This window comes from Mercenaria mercenaria, chromosome 17 (genome assembly GCF_021730395.1).
Source record: "Mercenaria mercenaria strain notata chromosome 17, MADL_Memer_1, whole genome shotgun sequence".
Classification (NCBI taxonomy): Eukaryota; Metazoa; Mollusca; class Bivalvia; order Venerida; family Veneridae; genus Mercenaria; species Mercenaria mercenaria.
In genome coordinates this window covers 60,043,444-60,061,063 of record NC_069377.1, presented here as the reverse complement: position 1 = coordinate 60,061,063, position 17,620 = coordinate 60,043,444, and the positions used below count along the sequence as shown (strand labels likewise).

The following is a 17,620-nucleotide window of genomic DNA, read 5'->3' as shown; positions in this document are numbered from 1 at the left end:
TTCCCATGTTTACTTTTTGTTCTAATTTCAACTTGTCTTAAGCAGCCAGATTCTGCCATTCCCTTGACTGGCTGCTTAACACAGGTTTCACTGTAAAAAATTTCCAGCAAGGTAAATACTCTACAGTTACTCCACAATAGATTTCCAGATTCCACAAGAGATTTCAAAATTCCACAACAAATTTCTAGATTCTGCAAAAAAAAATCCAGATTCTGCAACAGATTTCCAGATTCCATAAAAGATTTCAAGATTCTGCAACAGTTTTCCAGAATCTTGAACAGATTCTAGATTCCACAACAGATTTTAAGATTCGAAAAAAGATTTCCAAATTCTGCAAGAAATTTCCAGATTTCACAACAACTTTCCAGATTTATTGGTCTATGAAGTTGTATCAAGATACTTACAGACAGGATCCCTGACAGTGTGGGGTGCTGTAGGTTTGCTTGGTGCACCTTCCCCACCATCGTTCACAGCCTTCACTCTGAACTCAATTATCTGTCCTTCACGAAGGTTCATTACTGGGAACTTGGTATCGTTGACAGGGAAATTGTTGCAAGGCATCCAGTCACCACGCTTGTCTTTCTTCTCCACAATGTAACCTTAATCACAGAGAAATAAAAATCAAATAATGTAAAATCATTTACCTTTGCTGGCATTAAACTAAACAGTTCTCTTTTTGGTGACGGCATGAATTCATTGATTTCAAATTTTAAAGATAAAATATATCTTAAATTCATCTGTTCTTCTGGATTTCATTTGGTGAATTGATGAAACTACAAAATCCAGGAAAACTAATCTCCCATGAATGAAAATTACTTTACAGTAATGCATAAGCTTGTTAGCATGAAATTCCCAAAAATACAAAATAACATACAGGCAAGAATATACAGTTTTCAGAGAAAATCTATACAAGAAAATATCAAGTGATTTCACTGCACCCTAATTTGCTAAAAAATTTTGAAAACTTTCAGAGAAAATATGAACCAACACTATAATTTTTTAATATTCACCTTTGATTGGATTTCCTCCATCGTGTAAGGGCTTCTTCCATTTCAGGTTACAACTTCTCTTGTCATAACTTTCAATCTCCAGGTCTTGAGGAGCATCAGGGGTATCTGATTAAAAACATAAATGAGATAATAGAATGCTGATATTCAATTAAAAACATAATGAGGGTCTTAGAAACAATATAGTATGCCTAACTGTTGTGTCTAGTATGCCTAACTGTTGTGTCTAGTATGCCTAACTGTTGCATTCAGTATGCCTAAATGCAGTGTCTTGTATGCCTAACTGTTGCATTCAGTATGCCTAGTGTCTAGTATGCCTAAATGTTGCATTCAGTATGCCTAAATGTAGTGTCCAGTATGACTAACTGAAGTGTAATATTGGTATGTTGTCCCTGCTTGAAAAATATCAACTGACAAAAATCAACTGACAAATATCAAATGACTCTTATCAAGTGACAAAATATTAACAACACATTTATGCAGCAGTAAGACTCTTATGCAGATATTACCCAAGGAAGAAATAGACCTATCCTATTTTGCAGAAGTTAGACCTTCCCCCACAAAAAAATTAGACCCATCCAAATTAATTTCAATATCAGATAACATTTTTTAAATTTTGAGAAAAAGACTCTGTACAAAGAGGAAGCATTGTTCAATTCAACTTTTATAGTTAAAAGCATTTTTCCTTAAAGTATCTGAGGGACTAACTTTTCATTCAAGTTGGCCAAATTGTATTCATTTTCCTTTTTTGCTGCATTGGTATTCCAAAATTCATTATCAACACAATATATACCGATCTGATTATTGTCAAAACACTGATATCATAGTATCATCAAAACATCAATATAATGATATTGTTGAAACATAGTAATTACGATATCCTCAAAACACTGATATTGCGATATCATCAAAACATCGATATCACATTTAACAATGACTGTTTTAGTCTACAGAGTAGCTCAAACCAAAGTATTGCAGTTGTGCACAACTGATCAAGCATAAATACTAAAATTTAAGACAATATAATAAATCAGTATTAAAAAACTAAAATTTAACTCACCAAATGGATTCTTGGCCAGGTGAGGCTTGTGCGTTTCCAGTGGGTCTCCGACACCATACATGTTCTCGGCACGGACACGGTACTTGTACTTCTTGCCTCCAGTCAGGTTAGTTACCTTGTGTGATTCACCCTGGATGACACCAGGTACTTTATCCCAGATGTCCGAGCCTTCCTCGCATTTCTCAACAACATAACCTGCAAACAGAGACATCGAGTCATACGTTATCCTTTTTCAGCTTCATTAAGATAGTGAATCAGAAATGATTATTGGCAATTTCCATGTGAATTGGCAATTTTCATGTAAATTGGCAATTTTTGAGCAAATTGGCAATTTCCATGTAAACTGGCAATACTTGGGTAAACTGGCAATTTCTGTACAATGATATATCACTGTAATTTTAGGCAACATTTATACATGTAGCAATGTGGAATGTTAAAGATAGATTTTGAATTTTTCAATTTGTTTTTCTCTTATTTTCTTTCACCTACAAATCTGAGAACATACAAATAATCAGACTAAAAATTACATACAAGTTCAGTTATCAAAAACAGAGAGAGTCTTTTAAAAAGCTTTTTTTGTATGCGAAACTGGGCAAGTGATTTTAAGATGACATACCCATAATAGGTGCATTTCCGTCTTCTTTTGGTGGTTTCCATGACAATTTGCAGGAGTCTGCCATTTGATCAGTCACTTCAAGAGGCCCTTCAGGGGCTCCTGGCTTATCTGTAACACAAAAAAATATACCAGTATTAAAAGCGTGGCCCTACTTTCTGCAAAAAAAAACATATGAAAATTTGGATACAAGAAAAAATTAAACCAATCAGTTGTTTCCAAATTCCAGATATTAAACTGGAAATGAAAGAAGTACTGAACCCAGACATCCCAACTTTTTCTGAATAACAAGTGGGAGTTTTTGCATTCCAATATGGGAGATTGAGGTGACCAAGTGGGAGATTTAATACTGCGGTAATTACATTCATAGTATTCCTTATCAGAAGCTTATAATATAGGTACTAAAAACACATGTAAAATGTAAAACTTCTCTTGAGCACTCCTAATATAAAACAATTAAATTGCATGCAATGCAGCAGCTACTGATAACATCACGTTATTTGCACTTACAATATCACTAGTCATTACTATTCACATGTTCATTTTAAGTTTATTATATGCATTTTTCAAGTGCTGAAATATGAATATCAGCCTGAACCTGCAATAACAGCTACCTGTATTTAGCAACCACTTGCCGTAAGCAGTCAGCCAGCTAACTTTCAAGATATAATTTTCATAGAACTTTCAACTTGTTTTAAGCAACCATTTTCCTTAAGCAGGCTACTTAACACAGGTTTGACTGTAGTGGTCTTTAGAAACAGGTAGTCTTTAATCACAGGTGGTCATTAGCACAGGTTTGTCTGTATATGTATTGAAAATTTTTACTCAATAGATGTCTGAAAGTCAATTTTCTAAGAAACTAATATAACTACAGTGAAACACCGCTCGCTCGAGCATCAATGACTCGAGTACCCGGGCTTGCTCAAGCAATTTATGTGGTCCCGGCCGATATTTTTATATTTTCTATGTGAAATTACCATGGCTGGGTCGAGCATCGATAACTCGATTGCTTGAGCATGACACCTGGTCCCTGTGTATTAATTTACTATTTGCATCTTCTGGCAAACTCGAGCAGAGGTGTCAAAATTTTTCACACCTTCGGTGGTCAGAATGTGTCGGTTAATTAAAAATTTTCACATGCCGTCTTCTCGATCCCGCAGAAAAGAAGTTGTAAGTAATCAATAATTGATCGTTATGAAATCTTAGTATTTTAACCAGCAGTTGTTTGCATGAAAATGAAGGAAATGATATAGACTTTTCACAAAAATGAGACGATAATTTTGATATGCACTTGTTGATAAATGAAAATAAAAAGTCCTAGTTGCTTCTTCATATGTGCCGTTTACACAATACATATTGAAATGTCTATCATAGATAATGTTTTTAATACGTTTTTTTAAATGTCACAAGTATGTTATTATTACGCATCATACTCTGCAAATGATCCTGATGACAAATGGTAAAACAAAATTCTACTTTCTACTTATGTTGGTCAATGTTCGGGTCGCTCGAAACCATGGATAACTCGAGCATTTTGCTCATCCCCTTGCGACCTCGAGCGAGAGGTGTTTTACTGTAACTACAAAGGTCAGTTTTTAAAACAAATACTGTAAAACCTGTATTAAACAGCCAGCCAAGGCACTAAGATATTATCCCCACATAAGGCAGAATGTAGGCTTGAGACAAGTTAAAATTTGAACAAAATGTTGATTTGGGAAGATACATAATTGGCTTCTTAATGCAAGTGGCATGTTAGGCTGAAATGAGGACTTGATACATTGCCAATCTGGGAAGATATCTGATTGACAGCTTAAGGCAAGTGGCTGCTAAATACAGGTAGCCGCTAATAGAGGTTCAACTGTACATGTAAGGTAGAAATGAGGATCTGACACACCCTCTACATACCAAGAACAATAACTGGAACTTCAGCAGTATCGGATCCATTCTCGTTCTCCACAGTGATTGTGTATTTTCCGGTGTCTCCACGATCTGCTTTAGGAATTTCCAACTTTGCCCCATCGTCTGTGTTGGAGGTAGTGGCCTATAATTACAAATTAAGAACTTTTCAATCTTAAGTTAATAGACAAGTAATGACACTAGGTAATTTCTGTATGATTACGCAATCTATTAATGGAATTCATCACTCTTTGGAAACACCTGAAGCTGTATGCGCACTTCTTTCCATAAAACTAGAGAATGCCAAAATCGCATCAGGAGAATACGTACTCTGCCAAATATCATTACGGGTCAATTTTTTTAAGATACTATGAGCTGATTGATTTCTGCTTACTGTATGTGCATGAAGTTCTGCACTTCAGATAAATACTTCATAATGGTACAAACACTTTGGAAGCGAGTGTTTAAGTACTTAGGACTGATGTTGATAATGATTCCAGGAAAAATGCCTCAAACAGTATAAAAGTCTTAATAACTTACTCTGTCTACCGGTTTGCCATTCTTTGACCATGTCACTGTTGGGGTGGGGGAACCTGTGATACCAAGGTTCAACTTCAACGGCTCACCGGCCTTCACACGCACTTCCTTGGCACCAAACAAGCTTGTCAGATCCACTTTAGGTGCCTCTGTAGGAATAACAGATGTAAAACTCATAAAAATATGTTTTATGACCTAAAAAAATGAGAGATGCAAATACAAAAAATATTGAAAAATCAGTCTGGGACCATTGAATTGCTTCAGTGAACCCAGAGGAACCTATCTAAGCTCAAGTGAGCAGTTTTTCACTGTAAATAAAAATTAATCATTCAAGGTTGCAGGAGATGAACAAAGTGCTGCAACAATCCAGGATTTTAAGCAATCCAAACACAGACAATACAAGGAAAATGTCCATGGATCTCGTGACTGTCTGTGACAGCATAGGTGCACAAGCTTTTCTCGAGGCATGTGTAAGTGATAGTTCACTATAAAGTGTACGAATATTCCAACATTTCAAGTGATCCAAATACACAATCATTAACATCCATGGTCCAATAATTTTCATTGACTTCATGGTTGCATTAATTCATGAAATTAAAAAACAAACAAAAACATAAAAATTCCATTCGTTTTGTCTCCAAAACCTAAAAACCACACACATTCCATAAAATTGTTGTTTTAGAAAAAAACAACAAAATTCAACAGTATAAAAAAAATATAAGGAAAATGGCCAAGAACCACCTTAATTGATGGTTGAGACATCAGTATTTCCCTGTACTTGCCTTTAGTCGGTTTAGCCGTGATTGACTTGGAAGGCATGGATGGTCCTGATGTTCCTGCCTTGTTGTGAGCAATCACACGATATTCATAGTCCTTGTTTGCTGTCACCTTAGCATCTTCATACTCAGGTTCTTTGACTGGTGTTCTGTTAAGCTGAAAATTTAAAATAATATAATTCTGTTAAATCATTAATATTTGTGGGTGGAGACTAATTTTCGTGCTTTTCACCATTGAGCAAATTCCACAAAATTTGATCCCAACTGACAAGTAAAATCTGCCATTCATTTTATATTCAAAACCTGAAATCCACAAATTCATATCCCAATGAAATCCCCATGAAATTGCCATTTTGGCCAAAACCAAATAATTCCATGCCCATGGAATCACTGGATTTCACAGTATATGAACAGAAAATTATTTATCTAGTAACATTTTATAGTCTTTTTCATAAGAACAATTCTGCTTCTTTGCAATACAAGTCAAAATGTGATCAAAAATGTGCAACTGTATATTCCCTAATAAACGCTCCCAGGGACATACCAATGGCGTTTATTAAGGCCTTTAAGAAAGAGCGTATATTTACATTTTTTTAAATAAACATAAATCATAAATGCAACTTAAAATGAAGACATTATGATAATAATAACACTTATATACTGTTGACATTCACATCTGAAATTTTGATAAATATTGGGGGTATGTTTTATTTAGGGAGGGCATTAATTAGAGCATATACAGTAATTTTCCAAAGGTGACATTAACATAGTTTCTGATTTATCATCAGTTCTAACCTTAATCCACCTGTTGCTTTTTGGTTCTTTACGTTCAATATCGTAGCCCGTGATTGGCGCCCCACCATCATTCTCTGGTGGCTCCCACTTGATCGTGATGTGATCCCTGTCCTGTTCCTTAGCCTGGGGCTGACCTGGTGGGAATGGCTCATCTGCAGAAACAAAGACATGCTGTTAATCTCTGCCTTCTATTGAACATCTAAAGAAATGAACGTCAAGTTTTCATCCTAAACTATTTCAAACCTGCAGAACGACAAACTTTATCAATGTCCTGCTACCGGTAAATATCTGAAATGAAACCTGCACAAGACACAATTTTATTGATATCCTTTGCCTTTATGTAAAGCAAAAAGTCAACATACTCGCGTGACTTGTACCTAAATTTAACATTCTTTTCACAGAATGCTTTGTACTTTAGATCAGAGGACTTTCTATTTGTGAAACAAACAAATTATTCTGAGAAACAAAACTTAAAAACCTTTCAGATCCCTTTAAAAAGAATTTTTTTCTGACTATAACTTACTGAATGGATCTTTGGCCGTAATAGGATCTTCAAGTACAAGTGGTTCACTGTCACCATTTGGACTTTCGGCAATAACCCGGAACTTGTACTGATGACCTTCCTGAAGTTTCGGTACCTCAAGTTCCGGTTTACGAGTAGTTTTAACCGGCTCCCATCTTCCTTTCTCCAGATCCATCTTCTCCACACGATAACCCCTACAACAAATATATTCAAAATGAGAACAACAATACATTTATATTAGATTCTAAAAAAATCCATAACTGATTCATGTACTGCAATTTTTTTTTTTATTTTGTGGGCATTTAATTTCGTGGTTTTGTCAAAAAAATGACTATTTCATAGGGACAATAATTCATGGATTTCAAAAATATGATAATTAGAAAATTTGCCTATTCATCAGGATTTAATTTTGTGGATTGACTCAACCACAAAATCCATAAATATAAATCGCCCACAAATATTAATGAGTTCACAGTACTGACAAAATACTAAAAACCATTTAACCACTGTTCTATATTGCAGAATTAAACACCCTGAATGCGACTAGTTTTTGTGGATTTCATGGTTAGATCAATCAAGAAAATCAAATCCAAGCATTTAGAATTCCTATTCATTTTTATCTCCGAAAGTTGAGATCTCTGAAATCATATTCCTCAAAAGTAGCTGTTTTGTTCATATCCATAAAATTTCATATGGAATGGAATAATTTCACAGTATATTGAACATATAAATGAAAACATCAACAAATCTTAAAATATGTAACATATTGTGACAGATTGCATTTTTCATCTTTGGAACTTACTCTATAGGCTGTCCGCCATCATCTTCTGGTTCTTTCCAGGCCAGTTTAGCGCTGTTCTTTGTGACATCAGCAACATCAAGGGGTCCTTTGGGCCTGCCAGGTGGACCTGCAACAAAAGGCACAATCATCACCTTCCAAGGCTCGGACTTTCATACTATTAATTGTCCGATTTTCTTACACCTTACCCCACCCCAGCCCCCTCAACTGCACAAGTCATTATTATTTCCTAATTTCTTCTATTTTCTTGTCAAATAAACAGTGATAAATCTTCCCCATTTTTTCCCTGTAACATAAACATGCTCCTAATTTCATTGATTCCTTTGCTTGATTTCCCCCACATCACATAAATATTCTTTCTTGTTCCCTTTCTCTCATATTCCCATAAAGATTGCCAAATTTTCCTTTATTACCTTTGTCCAATTTCCCTAAAAAAATTTGTCACATAAACATTGTTCAATTTTTCCTTTTTCCCCCGGTAACATTGTTCAATTTTTCCTTTTTTCCCCAATCACATAAACACTGTTTATTTTCCTGCATTACATAAACACTGTTTTACATAATATTAATGTTCTCATGATTCATCTTTTTTGCCCAATCACATCAACATTCTAGTCTACTTTTCCCTTTTGTTCCAAATACAAAACACATCATGCTATCACTTAAATTATCCAATATATCTGTTTTCCTTGATCATACACTGGGAAAAAAAAGCTTAACCTTTATCATAAACAGGAAAATGATAACTCACCAAGTATAACAATTTCCAGTTCAGCATCATCTTTGCCGTGTTTGTTTTCCACAGTGATCTTGTAGATACCAGTATTCTTACGCACGCAGTCTTTTCCAGAAATTTCTGAATCCTTCGGACCCGATTTAATCTTTATGTTGTCACCAGTAGATAAAACAACCTCTTTTCCATCCTAGAATAAATCGGGGATATATTGGCTTTTACAACAGTAATATCCGTATTCTATTCATACTGTGAAATCATCAATATTCATGGGAGACTAATTTTCGTGGATTTCGTGGTTGAATCAATCATAAAATTAAATCACAATGAATAAGCAAAGTCCCCATTCTTTTTATCTTGATAAGTGGAAATTCACGAATTTATATCCCAACAATATAGCCCAGAAATCTTATACCCACGAAATTAATTGGTTTCACAGTATTTTGATTTTTGCGCAGCTGGTTATTTATAATTTATGATTAACATTATGATCGTAACAGCAGTAATTGGTTTAAAAACCAAATATCTGCATTAGCATAAGGTAAAAGTAGCATGCCATTGTATTGTGCAATAATTAGTAATGGTACATTATGTTAACATTTAAAACACTGAAACAGTTTTCTTTATACACATAATAACTTAAATTGCAAGGTTACCTAAACCTAAAAAAAGACATCACTTCTCTTGCAGAATGGACAGCTAACTTAAATTCTTGTCTTTATTTTTTCATTTGCACAATGAGTGAAAATAGAACAACATTATATTACTGCACACTATGTAATTTTCAAAACATCAATAGAGAATACTTATTGTGCACTATTTATCTCTACCAGTCTTTGAGAGAAACTTTTTTAGATTTTTCACATAATTATATTCCTTGAAAACTACTACAGAGATTCTTTTTAACAACTATAAGATATTGTACAGCATGTTACTGTAGACACTTATCGTTTTATAATAACTTCTCTAATTTATTTGTTATAAAAAGCAATAGAAGCTGTTATGTTCAACTTTTTTCTCTCTATTTGTTACAAAAAAGCAACAGAAGCTGTAATGTTTGACAGTTTTTCTCTAATTTATTTGTAATAAAAAGCAACAGAAGCTGTTAATAATGCAGGACTGTTTTTTTCTTTATTTTTTTTTTGCAATAAAAAAGCATTACTAGCTGTTATGTTCAACTGTTTTTTCTCTAATTTATTTGACAAATAAAAAAAGCAATAGAAGCTGCTCTGCCTGTTTTTTTTCTCTGATTTATTTGTTATGAAAAAGCAATGGAAGTCCCAATGCCTTCCAGCAAAATAAAAAATCAACAATCAAAAAAGAAAAATTTAAAAAGCATAATGTGGATTCAATGCTTACAATTGGTATAAAATATACCTGGATTCAATGTTACAATGGTATAAAGCATATGTGGATTCAATGTTTATAAATGAAATAAAGTTTATGTGGATTTGATGTTTATACATGGTATAAAGCATGTGTGAATTCAATATTTATATACGCTATAGAGCATAATATGGATTCAATGTTTATACAAGGTATAAAGTTTCTTCTGATTTCAATGTTTATACACAGAATAAAGTTTCTGTGGATTCAATGTTTATACATGGTATAAAGCATATATAGTAAACGTTTATTCATGATATAAAGTATATATGTATTCAATGTTTATACATGGTTCAAACAATATGTGAACTCAATGTTTATACATGGTATAAAGCGTACCGGTATGTGGATTTGATGTTTACACATGGTATAAAGTATACGCTCTGAAATAATTACTTATGGTTTATTGACTTTAAGTACTGTAACCCTAGAAATTTTCGCAAACACTATATTTCGCGTTTTTATGACAACAGGCAATTAAGCGGCTACAAAGATTCACGGAATACATTGGACATGAAATATTCGGAAACTTAAATAGCTTAAGTACATAACAAAGAGTTGCAGGCAAAATTAAAGGTAAGACTGGACATAACTTGAGTAATTATCCACATATGCGTACATCGGTGAGAAGCTTTGCAGCTGACTACCAATGAAAACTACAAACTTTTGTGTTTTCACGGTAGCTATACAGTAGACAGTTAAATTACTAAGTAGTTTTGTGACTACAAAATTTCGCGAAGACAAACTGATTGCGAAGTTGCTAACTTAAATAGCGTGAAACCATTTCTAGGTTTACAGTATTAAGCATGAATTATGAAATTATGAAATTATGCAGAAAAGTCTAGAACAAGAAAATATTATTCCATTTTTTTTAATATCATATATAAATGTTAATGTTTCTAGTTCTTTGAAAACTTTCTGTCAACTTTTACACAGGATCTGCCTCAAATACCAATTTTGCTGTTTTCATCTTACACTCTATATGTACATGGACATCTATAATACTACATTTAAGTGAAAAGCATGCTTTTACGTGTACATGTATTTTGGAACAGTAATCAATAAGTGATTGTATACATATACATTTTTATACTTTTATGACATAAACTGCATTGCAAGCTAATGAAATATTGCAGGTTGAGCAGAAAATTGTGGCAAGTTGTTCATTAAAAGTTACAGCAGTTTTCTGTTCAGTCCTCGATATAAGGCAATTTTAATGACTGCTTAATTTTCTGGCAAAAATCAAAATAAAATCTTCATTCCCTATGAATTTTGTAAGGCATCCTAATCATTCTTTAAGACAGGGTTGATAACTTTTCTTGACCTACTGTTTAAATGAAAATTAAGCAATCAAATTAATGCAGCTGAAATCATGTCAGTTCATTTACAGTTCCAAAGTATTGCTTCTGTTCAAACTATATGCAACAATCACGTTTCAGTTCCTATTAATATTCTTGACCCAAAAGGTCGACAATTTCCATTGTTTTAATGCAAAACTGGCTATACTTATCTTCATGCAACATGATTCTGTCATTTAGTAAGAAATTTTCAAGTTCAAAAATATACTACACTAGATCTGTTTAAAACTGTAAATGAAGATAGAAAAAAAACTGTAAACATAAGATATGAACTGCCGTTTAACCTTTTAGCCTGCTAAATTTCTAAAATGGACTGGCCCATCATTCAATTTGGGCAGTACCATTTATTATTCAAAGGAATGTCTACCGATAATTTACTGACTGAATAGCGAACAGGGCAGACCATGATCAGACTGCTTGGATGTGAAGGCTGATCCTGGTCTGCACTGCTCGCAAAGGCAGAACCACTTGCAGGCTAAAGATTAAAAAAACTTTCATTTGGATATGAAATACGCTGGTTGTGTTGTATATGTGGATTCTTTTTTTCAATATATTTATAAACCTACTTTTAAACCAACCCACGTTTTTCATACTTCAATGAAAAACATACAAAAACTGTAACTAATTTCTTAGCTATTGAAATGTAGCAAGCATGTTTGTGTGAATTCAAAGGCAAGCAGCAAAGCAAGCAGATGACAGCACAAAAAATGGATGAAATGAACGCAAATATCAGCTAATCTACCAGGCGGCGACAACAATTTTAACTTATACCAATACCTGAGCTATATTTCCTTTAGAATCCTGAATAGGTCACAAATATATAATGATCAACAATAACAAGAGAAGCTGGACTAAACTGCCTCATTAGCATATTTGGCTTATTTCTTATGTTAGAATCCGTTGTTAAGCAACTGAAAGTTTGTATTCTTGCAAAGTGTCATTTTAGTTACATCTTTTTATTCTTACAACTAACAGTCAATCAGAATAGCAGATTCATAAATATTTGATATTTAACATGTTTGTAAACTAGCTATTTATTACAGTTAATTCCAAATTATTAAAGATGGGACTGACCTTGTTGAAAATTCAATTCAAAGGGGCTGACCTTGTTGAAAATTTGTTTCATGTTGACCAAGCTTGTTGAAAATTCATTTCAAGGAGGATTATGTTTCGAAAGGTGCTGATCTTGTTGGAAATTCACTTCAAGGGGAATGATCTTTTTCAAAATTCTCTTCATGGTGGATGACTTTGCTGAATTTTTATTTGAAGGATGCTGAACTTTTGAATATTTTTCTAAAGGGGCTGAACTTTTGGAAATTCAATTCAAGGGGGGGTTGGGTAAGAGGAGGGAAATTTTAAAACTCATTTAAACAGGTATCAGTTGTAGAATCACAGCTAGTAAAATACTGCTTACCACGAGTTTCATGGACCATGTGACTTCCGGTGCTGGCTCTCCAATGAACTCGCCAGTGACAGAGAATGCCTGACCAACCTTGATCCGGACTGGTTTGAGGTCGTTCTTGTTGGTGATTCTTGGTTTCACTGAAATTGAATATGTTTACATGAAATTGCATATTTCATATTTTTGCATATCAACTCTTTAGTATAATATGTTCACCTAAGCAGACAAACAGTCAATCAAATTGGTATTGCTGTCAACATTTATGATACAAACTTGATCCAGTACAAAACAAAATCCTTGCAAATCCCTCCAGTTTTCCATGTACTACGATGTCATTTAATTTATATTTATGGGGGAAGTAATTTTTGTGGAAAGAATTCTAAACCATAAATTTGACCTCCCAGGTGAGAAAGTCAAAATCCCGATATCTGACTTAGACTAAACAGAATTTAATATATTAACAGAAAAATAAACTCTGAATGTTTCTGATATAATAAAAACAACATAAAACGCTAACAATATTTTTCTAAGAAGTGTTGTATATATAACAAACAAAACTCATTTTGATACCTTTTCTTGCCTTTGTCTTTACAGGTGGCGACACCATGCTTGGTTCAGAGTTACCTGCCTTGTTATGGGCAATAACTCGGAACTCGTAGTCTTTGCCCTCAACCAAACCTTCAACAGTACCCTTCTCAACATCTCCTGGAACCTCTGTACCCTGTAAACAGATGAAAGAAACCATAAAAATCTGTATAAGACTGCTAAACATGAAATAACTAAATAAAGCCAATGCCAAAATTACCTATCCTACAATGCTGGGCAGGGATAAAAAAAAAATCCACTCGTTTGCTTGTTAAAGAGTAGAAATCGGGTGCAGACAAGTGAAAGTTACTGTATTACATGTCCAGCAGGAAGAGTGTGATCTTTACCAAAATTATATTGAATTCAATGAAAACAGGAAGAAGCCCGATTGAAAACAAAATTCGATTTATTATTTGCAATGCTAAAATCTGTGGTGTTCCTTTATGATAGCCTTTAATGATCGCATTAGCTAGACTCTAGATAATCCATGACCTGATTCGATACCATATTCACCAGACATTATAAAAAGACATTACAAATAAAGATCGTTTATCGTTAATTGCAGGAGGAGGGAAAATTCTTAGCAGCTCATCCTGCAGAACGACTTGTTGTCAAACAATCTGTTGAGTCCTGCTGGGTTTCAGTGAAAGGCTTGACAATGATGGGAGTAAAATAGTTACAGGAAACCTCAGACTTGTTCATACTGCAGAATCATCCATTTCTGTGCGGGGACTAAGTTTTTGTGGAGTCAACCTGCAAAATTTAATCCCAACAAAGAAGTAAAAATACAATTCAGTTTAAGTTCAGAAGTTGAAATCCACGAACTCACATCCCCATGAAATTGCCATTTTGACTTAAACCATGATAATTTCATGCTGACAAAATTAAATGGTTTCACAGAAATGGAATGGGTAGGATTCTATTAAAATGTTTTAATTTACAAACCGGCTTCCAGTCTCCCTTGTCTTTTTCCCTATATTCAATGATATATTTATCAACAGGTGCACCATTGTCTCGCTCTGGTGGCAACCAGCCGACTTCAACATAGTCCTTGTCGTAGTCTATAATCTTTGGATCACGTGGCGGGTCAGCAGGATCTGAACAACAGAAGATTTCCGCATTTTGATAAATGACAACACTCTTAAGAATTCGCATTTCCTCACTGATTACCCATCCAGAGTTCATGACTCTTAATATTCAAAAGTGCTTTGAATTCGAGCCTCGTTCTACTCATAAATATTAAGCAAAAATTAAGCCATCAGGAAAATTATTCAATCTACTATACACAGTGTGGATACAAATCTAAGTAGTTTTCTTTCAGAATTTCAGTATGTCTATCAGCTTTTTAAACTTACCCCATGGGTCCTTAGCAAGGATTTCACCGTCAGCTTCGAGCCAGTCACTCTGCCCTTGTGCGTTAACAGCAGCAACACGGAAAGTGTAACGGTTGCCCTCTTTGAGGTCAGCAACATCAATTTCAATATCATCTGTATCGCAAACCTGAGTTCAATTAAAAAAAAATTAAAATGGTATGGTAGGAGACAGTACAATACTTTGAAATAATCAATATTTTTTTCGGGAATAATTTTTGTGGATTTGTTGGACGAGTCCATCTGCAAAATAACAGATAAATCCTAAAAAACAAATAAAACTGCTATTCATTTTATATCAGAAAGCTGAAATTCAAGAATTAATATTTCTGTGAAATAGCCATTTTTACCCAATGAAATTTTGTGCCCAAAAGATTAAACGATTTTACAGCCTATCAGTACAGTTAACTGATATCTTCTTAATTTCCAATATAAAGACACATCCATTACACGATACCTTCAACTGATCTTTGTTGAAAATCTAAACTCATCAGACAGTAACCTAATATTCTCCATAAATCTATCACATGACATTTTTATAGTTTACAGAGAATCATACCTTTTTCCAGTCTTTACCCGCCTCTTTCATTTCAACAACAAATCCTGTGATAGGACTGCCTCCATCATCGTCTGGCCGATCCCACAGAAGTGCGGCACGGTCAGAAAATATGTCAACAATGTCCAGCGGGCCCTTTGGTTTACCTGGCTTGTCTGTCAAATAACATAAACAATGTCTGTTACTTTCTTTATCACTTTCTGGACCAATGTGTTTCTGTGTTCATTTTTCAACACTAGTTTAACTAACTCTCATTTGGCTTTCCTTAACTGACTTAAAAATACAAGAATAGTAATGGCAAACTTTTCATTACTTGTAAGTTTTAAATAACAATTTCATCATGCTCATTCCTATCTTATGAGTATTTTATGTCCCTCAGTCCTTATCTGTAGTTCTAATTACATCCTTTTTATGAAACCACTTTTTTTTCATTTACCTCCCCCGACAAATATCAACCTTTCTAAGAACAATAACATTGCCCTGCTCTGAAACCACCAGTTACCTCAACCTTTCTAAGAACAATAACACTGCCCGGCTCTGAAACCACCAGTTACCTCCCCTGACAGATATCAAACTTACCAAGAACTATAACATTGACGGGTACTTTCTCTGTTCCGACCTCGTTAGAAAGTGTAACACAATACTCTCCAGTGTCTCCTCTAACAACACTTGGTATCACAAGATGTGTGGACTTGTCCTTCGTCTCGATATCAGTGTCCTGGTCTGACAACGGCGAACCGTCTCTTGCCCACTCGGCTACCGGCTTTGGTGTTCCTGCAAATCATAGCTCTTTTTTCAGATAGAAGGTTACATTGTTGTTCCAGCTGCCTACATTATTTGTTTGTAATTTATTTTGTTAAACAAAAGAGAAAATTATGAAAAGATTTAACTAAAAAGAAGAAAATAATCAAAATTTTGACATAATACCCTGGGTCAAAGTTGATAAAACTGAGATATGAGACCAGTCTAAAATCTCAATTATCTGACTGGTTGATCCCAAGCTCCATCTTGAAATCAACCAATGACAAAGCTGCAATATTAGACTGGTCCCCAAACTTATTTCTATTTTTTGTTCTTACCAACAAATGGTATATCAAGCTGCAATCTCTCTCCCTTCTTCAGGATGACTTCCTTTGGTACACGACTGAAGTCGACCTTGGGAGGCTTTGGTACTGCAAATTGAAAACACAACCTTAAAATGTATAAATTGTAGGCTGAAAATGTTTAAGTAGATGTTGGAAATGTATACACAAATGTTGGAAATGTATACACACAAGTCAAAAATGTATACACATATGTTGAAAATGTATACACACATGCTGGAAACATATACACATGTTGGAAATATATACATACAAGTTGACAATATATGCATACAAGTTGGAAATGTATACACACATACTGGAATTTGATATGCTTTTGGATTGTGCTGCCTTTAATTATTCAATACAGTGTTTTGTTCTTTTAAAAATATAAGTGAAAATAACCATTGTGAATATTACCCTATGAACAATAGTTAGCATATGACGAAAGCTGTGTGTAAGAAAATAAACTTTACACAGAGCAATGTTCCTGATACACTTGAGTCGTACTTACATTCTTCAACAGACACCTGACATTTGGTGGTTCTCTCTCCCACCTGACATGCATATTCTCCCGCATCATCTTCCGAGAGGTTCTTCACCAATAATTTCATAACCTCACCCTTCTTCGAAACTTCAAAACGGCTGCAGTAACAGAAATATTTAAGTTAGATGTTTTCATATGCAGACATCCCAACTTTTTCTGAATGCCAAGTGGGAGTTTTTGCTTTCCAAAGTGGGAGATTGAGGTGTTCAAGTGGGAGATTTTATACCGCGGTAATTATGTTCATGATAACAAAGCTTTTAACAAATCTAATGATAATATAAACTTATTTGCCCTTATAAAATCACAAGTCTTAAAAAAATTCACTTGTCTATATCTTATTATTCATGCATTTTTAATGTTTTGGAACAATAATACATGAAGCCTTCTGTGCAAAATTAAATAGTTATGGCACTTTAAGCACTATGTCTAAATTCAAAACACCACTGAGAATTAAACCTGCACTTTTATTTCTTTTGTTGGAAAGAAGACTCCCCAGGTGAATTTTACATGACAAACAGTACAGCTGTTAGAACTTTCAAAACAAAATATATATAGCTAAAAGAATAAAAGTTCAAGCAATAGAAAATTTACTGTT

General features: G+C 34.1%; 1 protein-coding gene across 26 annotated transcripts in view; it reads right to left on the bottom strand.

Annotated features, from left to right (window-relative positions):
• LOC123537522 (twitchin-like) overlaps positions 1-17,620 on the bottom strand; it is a 204,523-nt gene that overhangs the window by 46,733 nt on the left and 140,170 nt on the right. For 24 of the 26 annotated variants that reach the window (XM_053528310.1, XM_053528320.1, XM_053528307.1 and 21 more), the window contains 20 exons: positions 16,993-17,123; positions 16,476-16,568; positions 15,976-16,170; positions 15,400-15,551; positions 14,826-14,970; positions 14,416-14,567; positions 13,456-13,606; positions 12,898-13,025; positions 12,261-12,284; positions 8,758-8,929; positions 8,010-8,115; positions 7,208-7,401; positions 6,685-6,836; positions 5,896-6,046; positions 5,117-5,262; positions 4,586-4,721; positions 2,684-2,791; positions 2,068-2,262; positions 1,011-1,115; positions 405-599 (listed from right to left, as the gene is read on the bottom strand). In XM_053528310.1, coding sequence (XP_053384285.1) covers positions 405-599; positions 1,011-1,115; positions 2,068-2,262; positions 2,684-2,791; positions 4,586-4,721; positions 5,117-5,262; positions 5,896-6,046; positions 6,685-6,836; positions 7,208-7,401; positions 8,010-8,115; positions 8,758-8,929; positions 12,261-12,284; positions 12,898-13,025; positions 13,456-13,606; positions 14,416-14,567; positions 14,826-14,970; positions 15,400-15,551; positions 15,976-16,170; positions 16,476-16,568; positions 16,993-17,123 — 2,831 coding nt within the window. The remainder of the gene's footprint in view (positions 1-404; positions 600-1,010; positions 1,116-2,067; positions 2,263-2,683; positions 2,792-4,585; positions 4,722-5,116; positions 5,263-5,895; positions 6,047-6,684; positions 6,837-7,207; positions 7,402-8,009; positions 8,116-8,757; positions 8,930-12,260; positions 12,285-12,897; positions 13,026-13,455; positions 13,607-14,415; positions 14,568-14,825; positions 14,971-15,399; positions 15,552-15,975; positions 16,171-16,475; positions 16,569-16,992; positions 17,124-17,620) is intronic. The other 2 variants (XM_053528316.1, XM_053528318.1) reach the window with 1 other exon arrangement.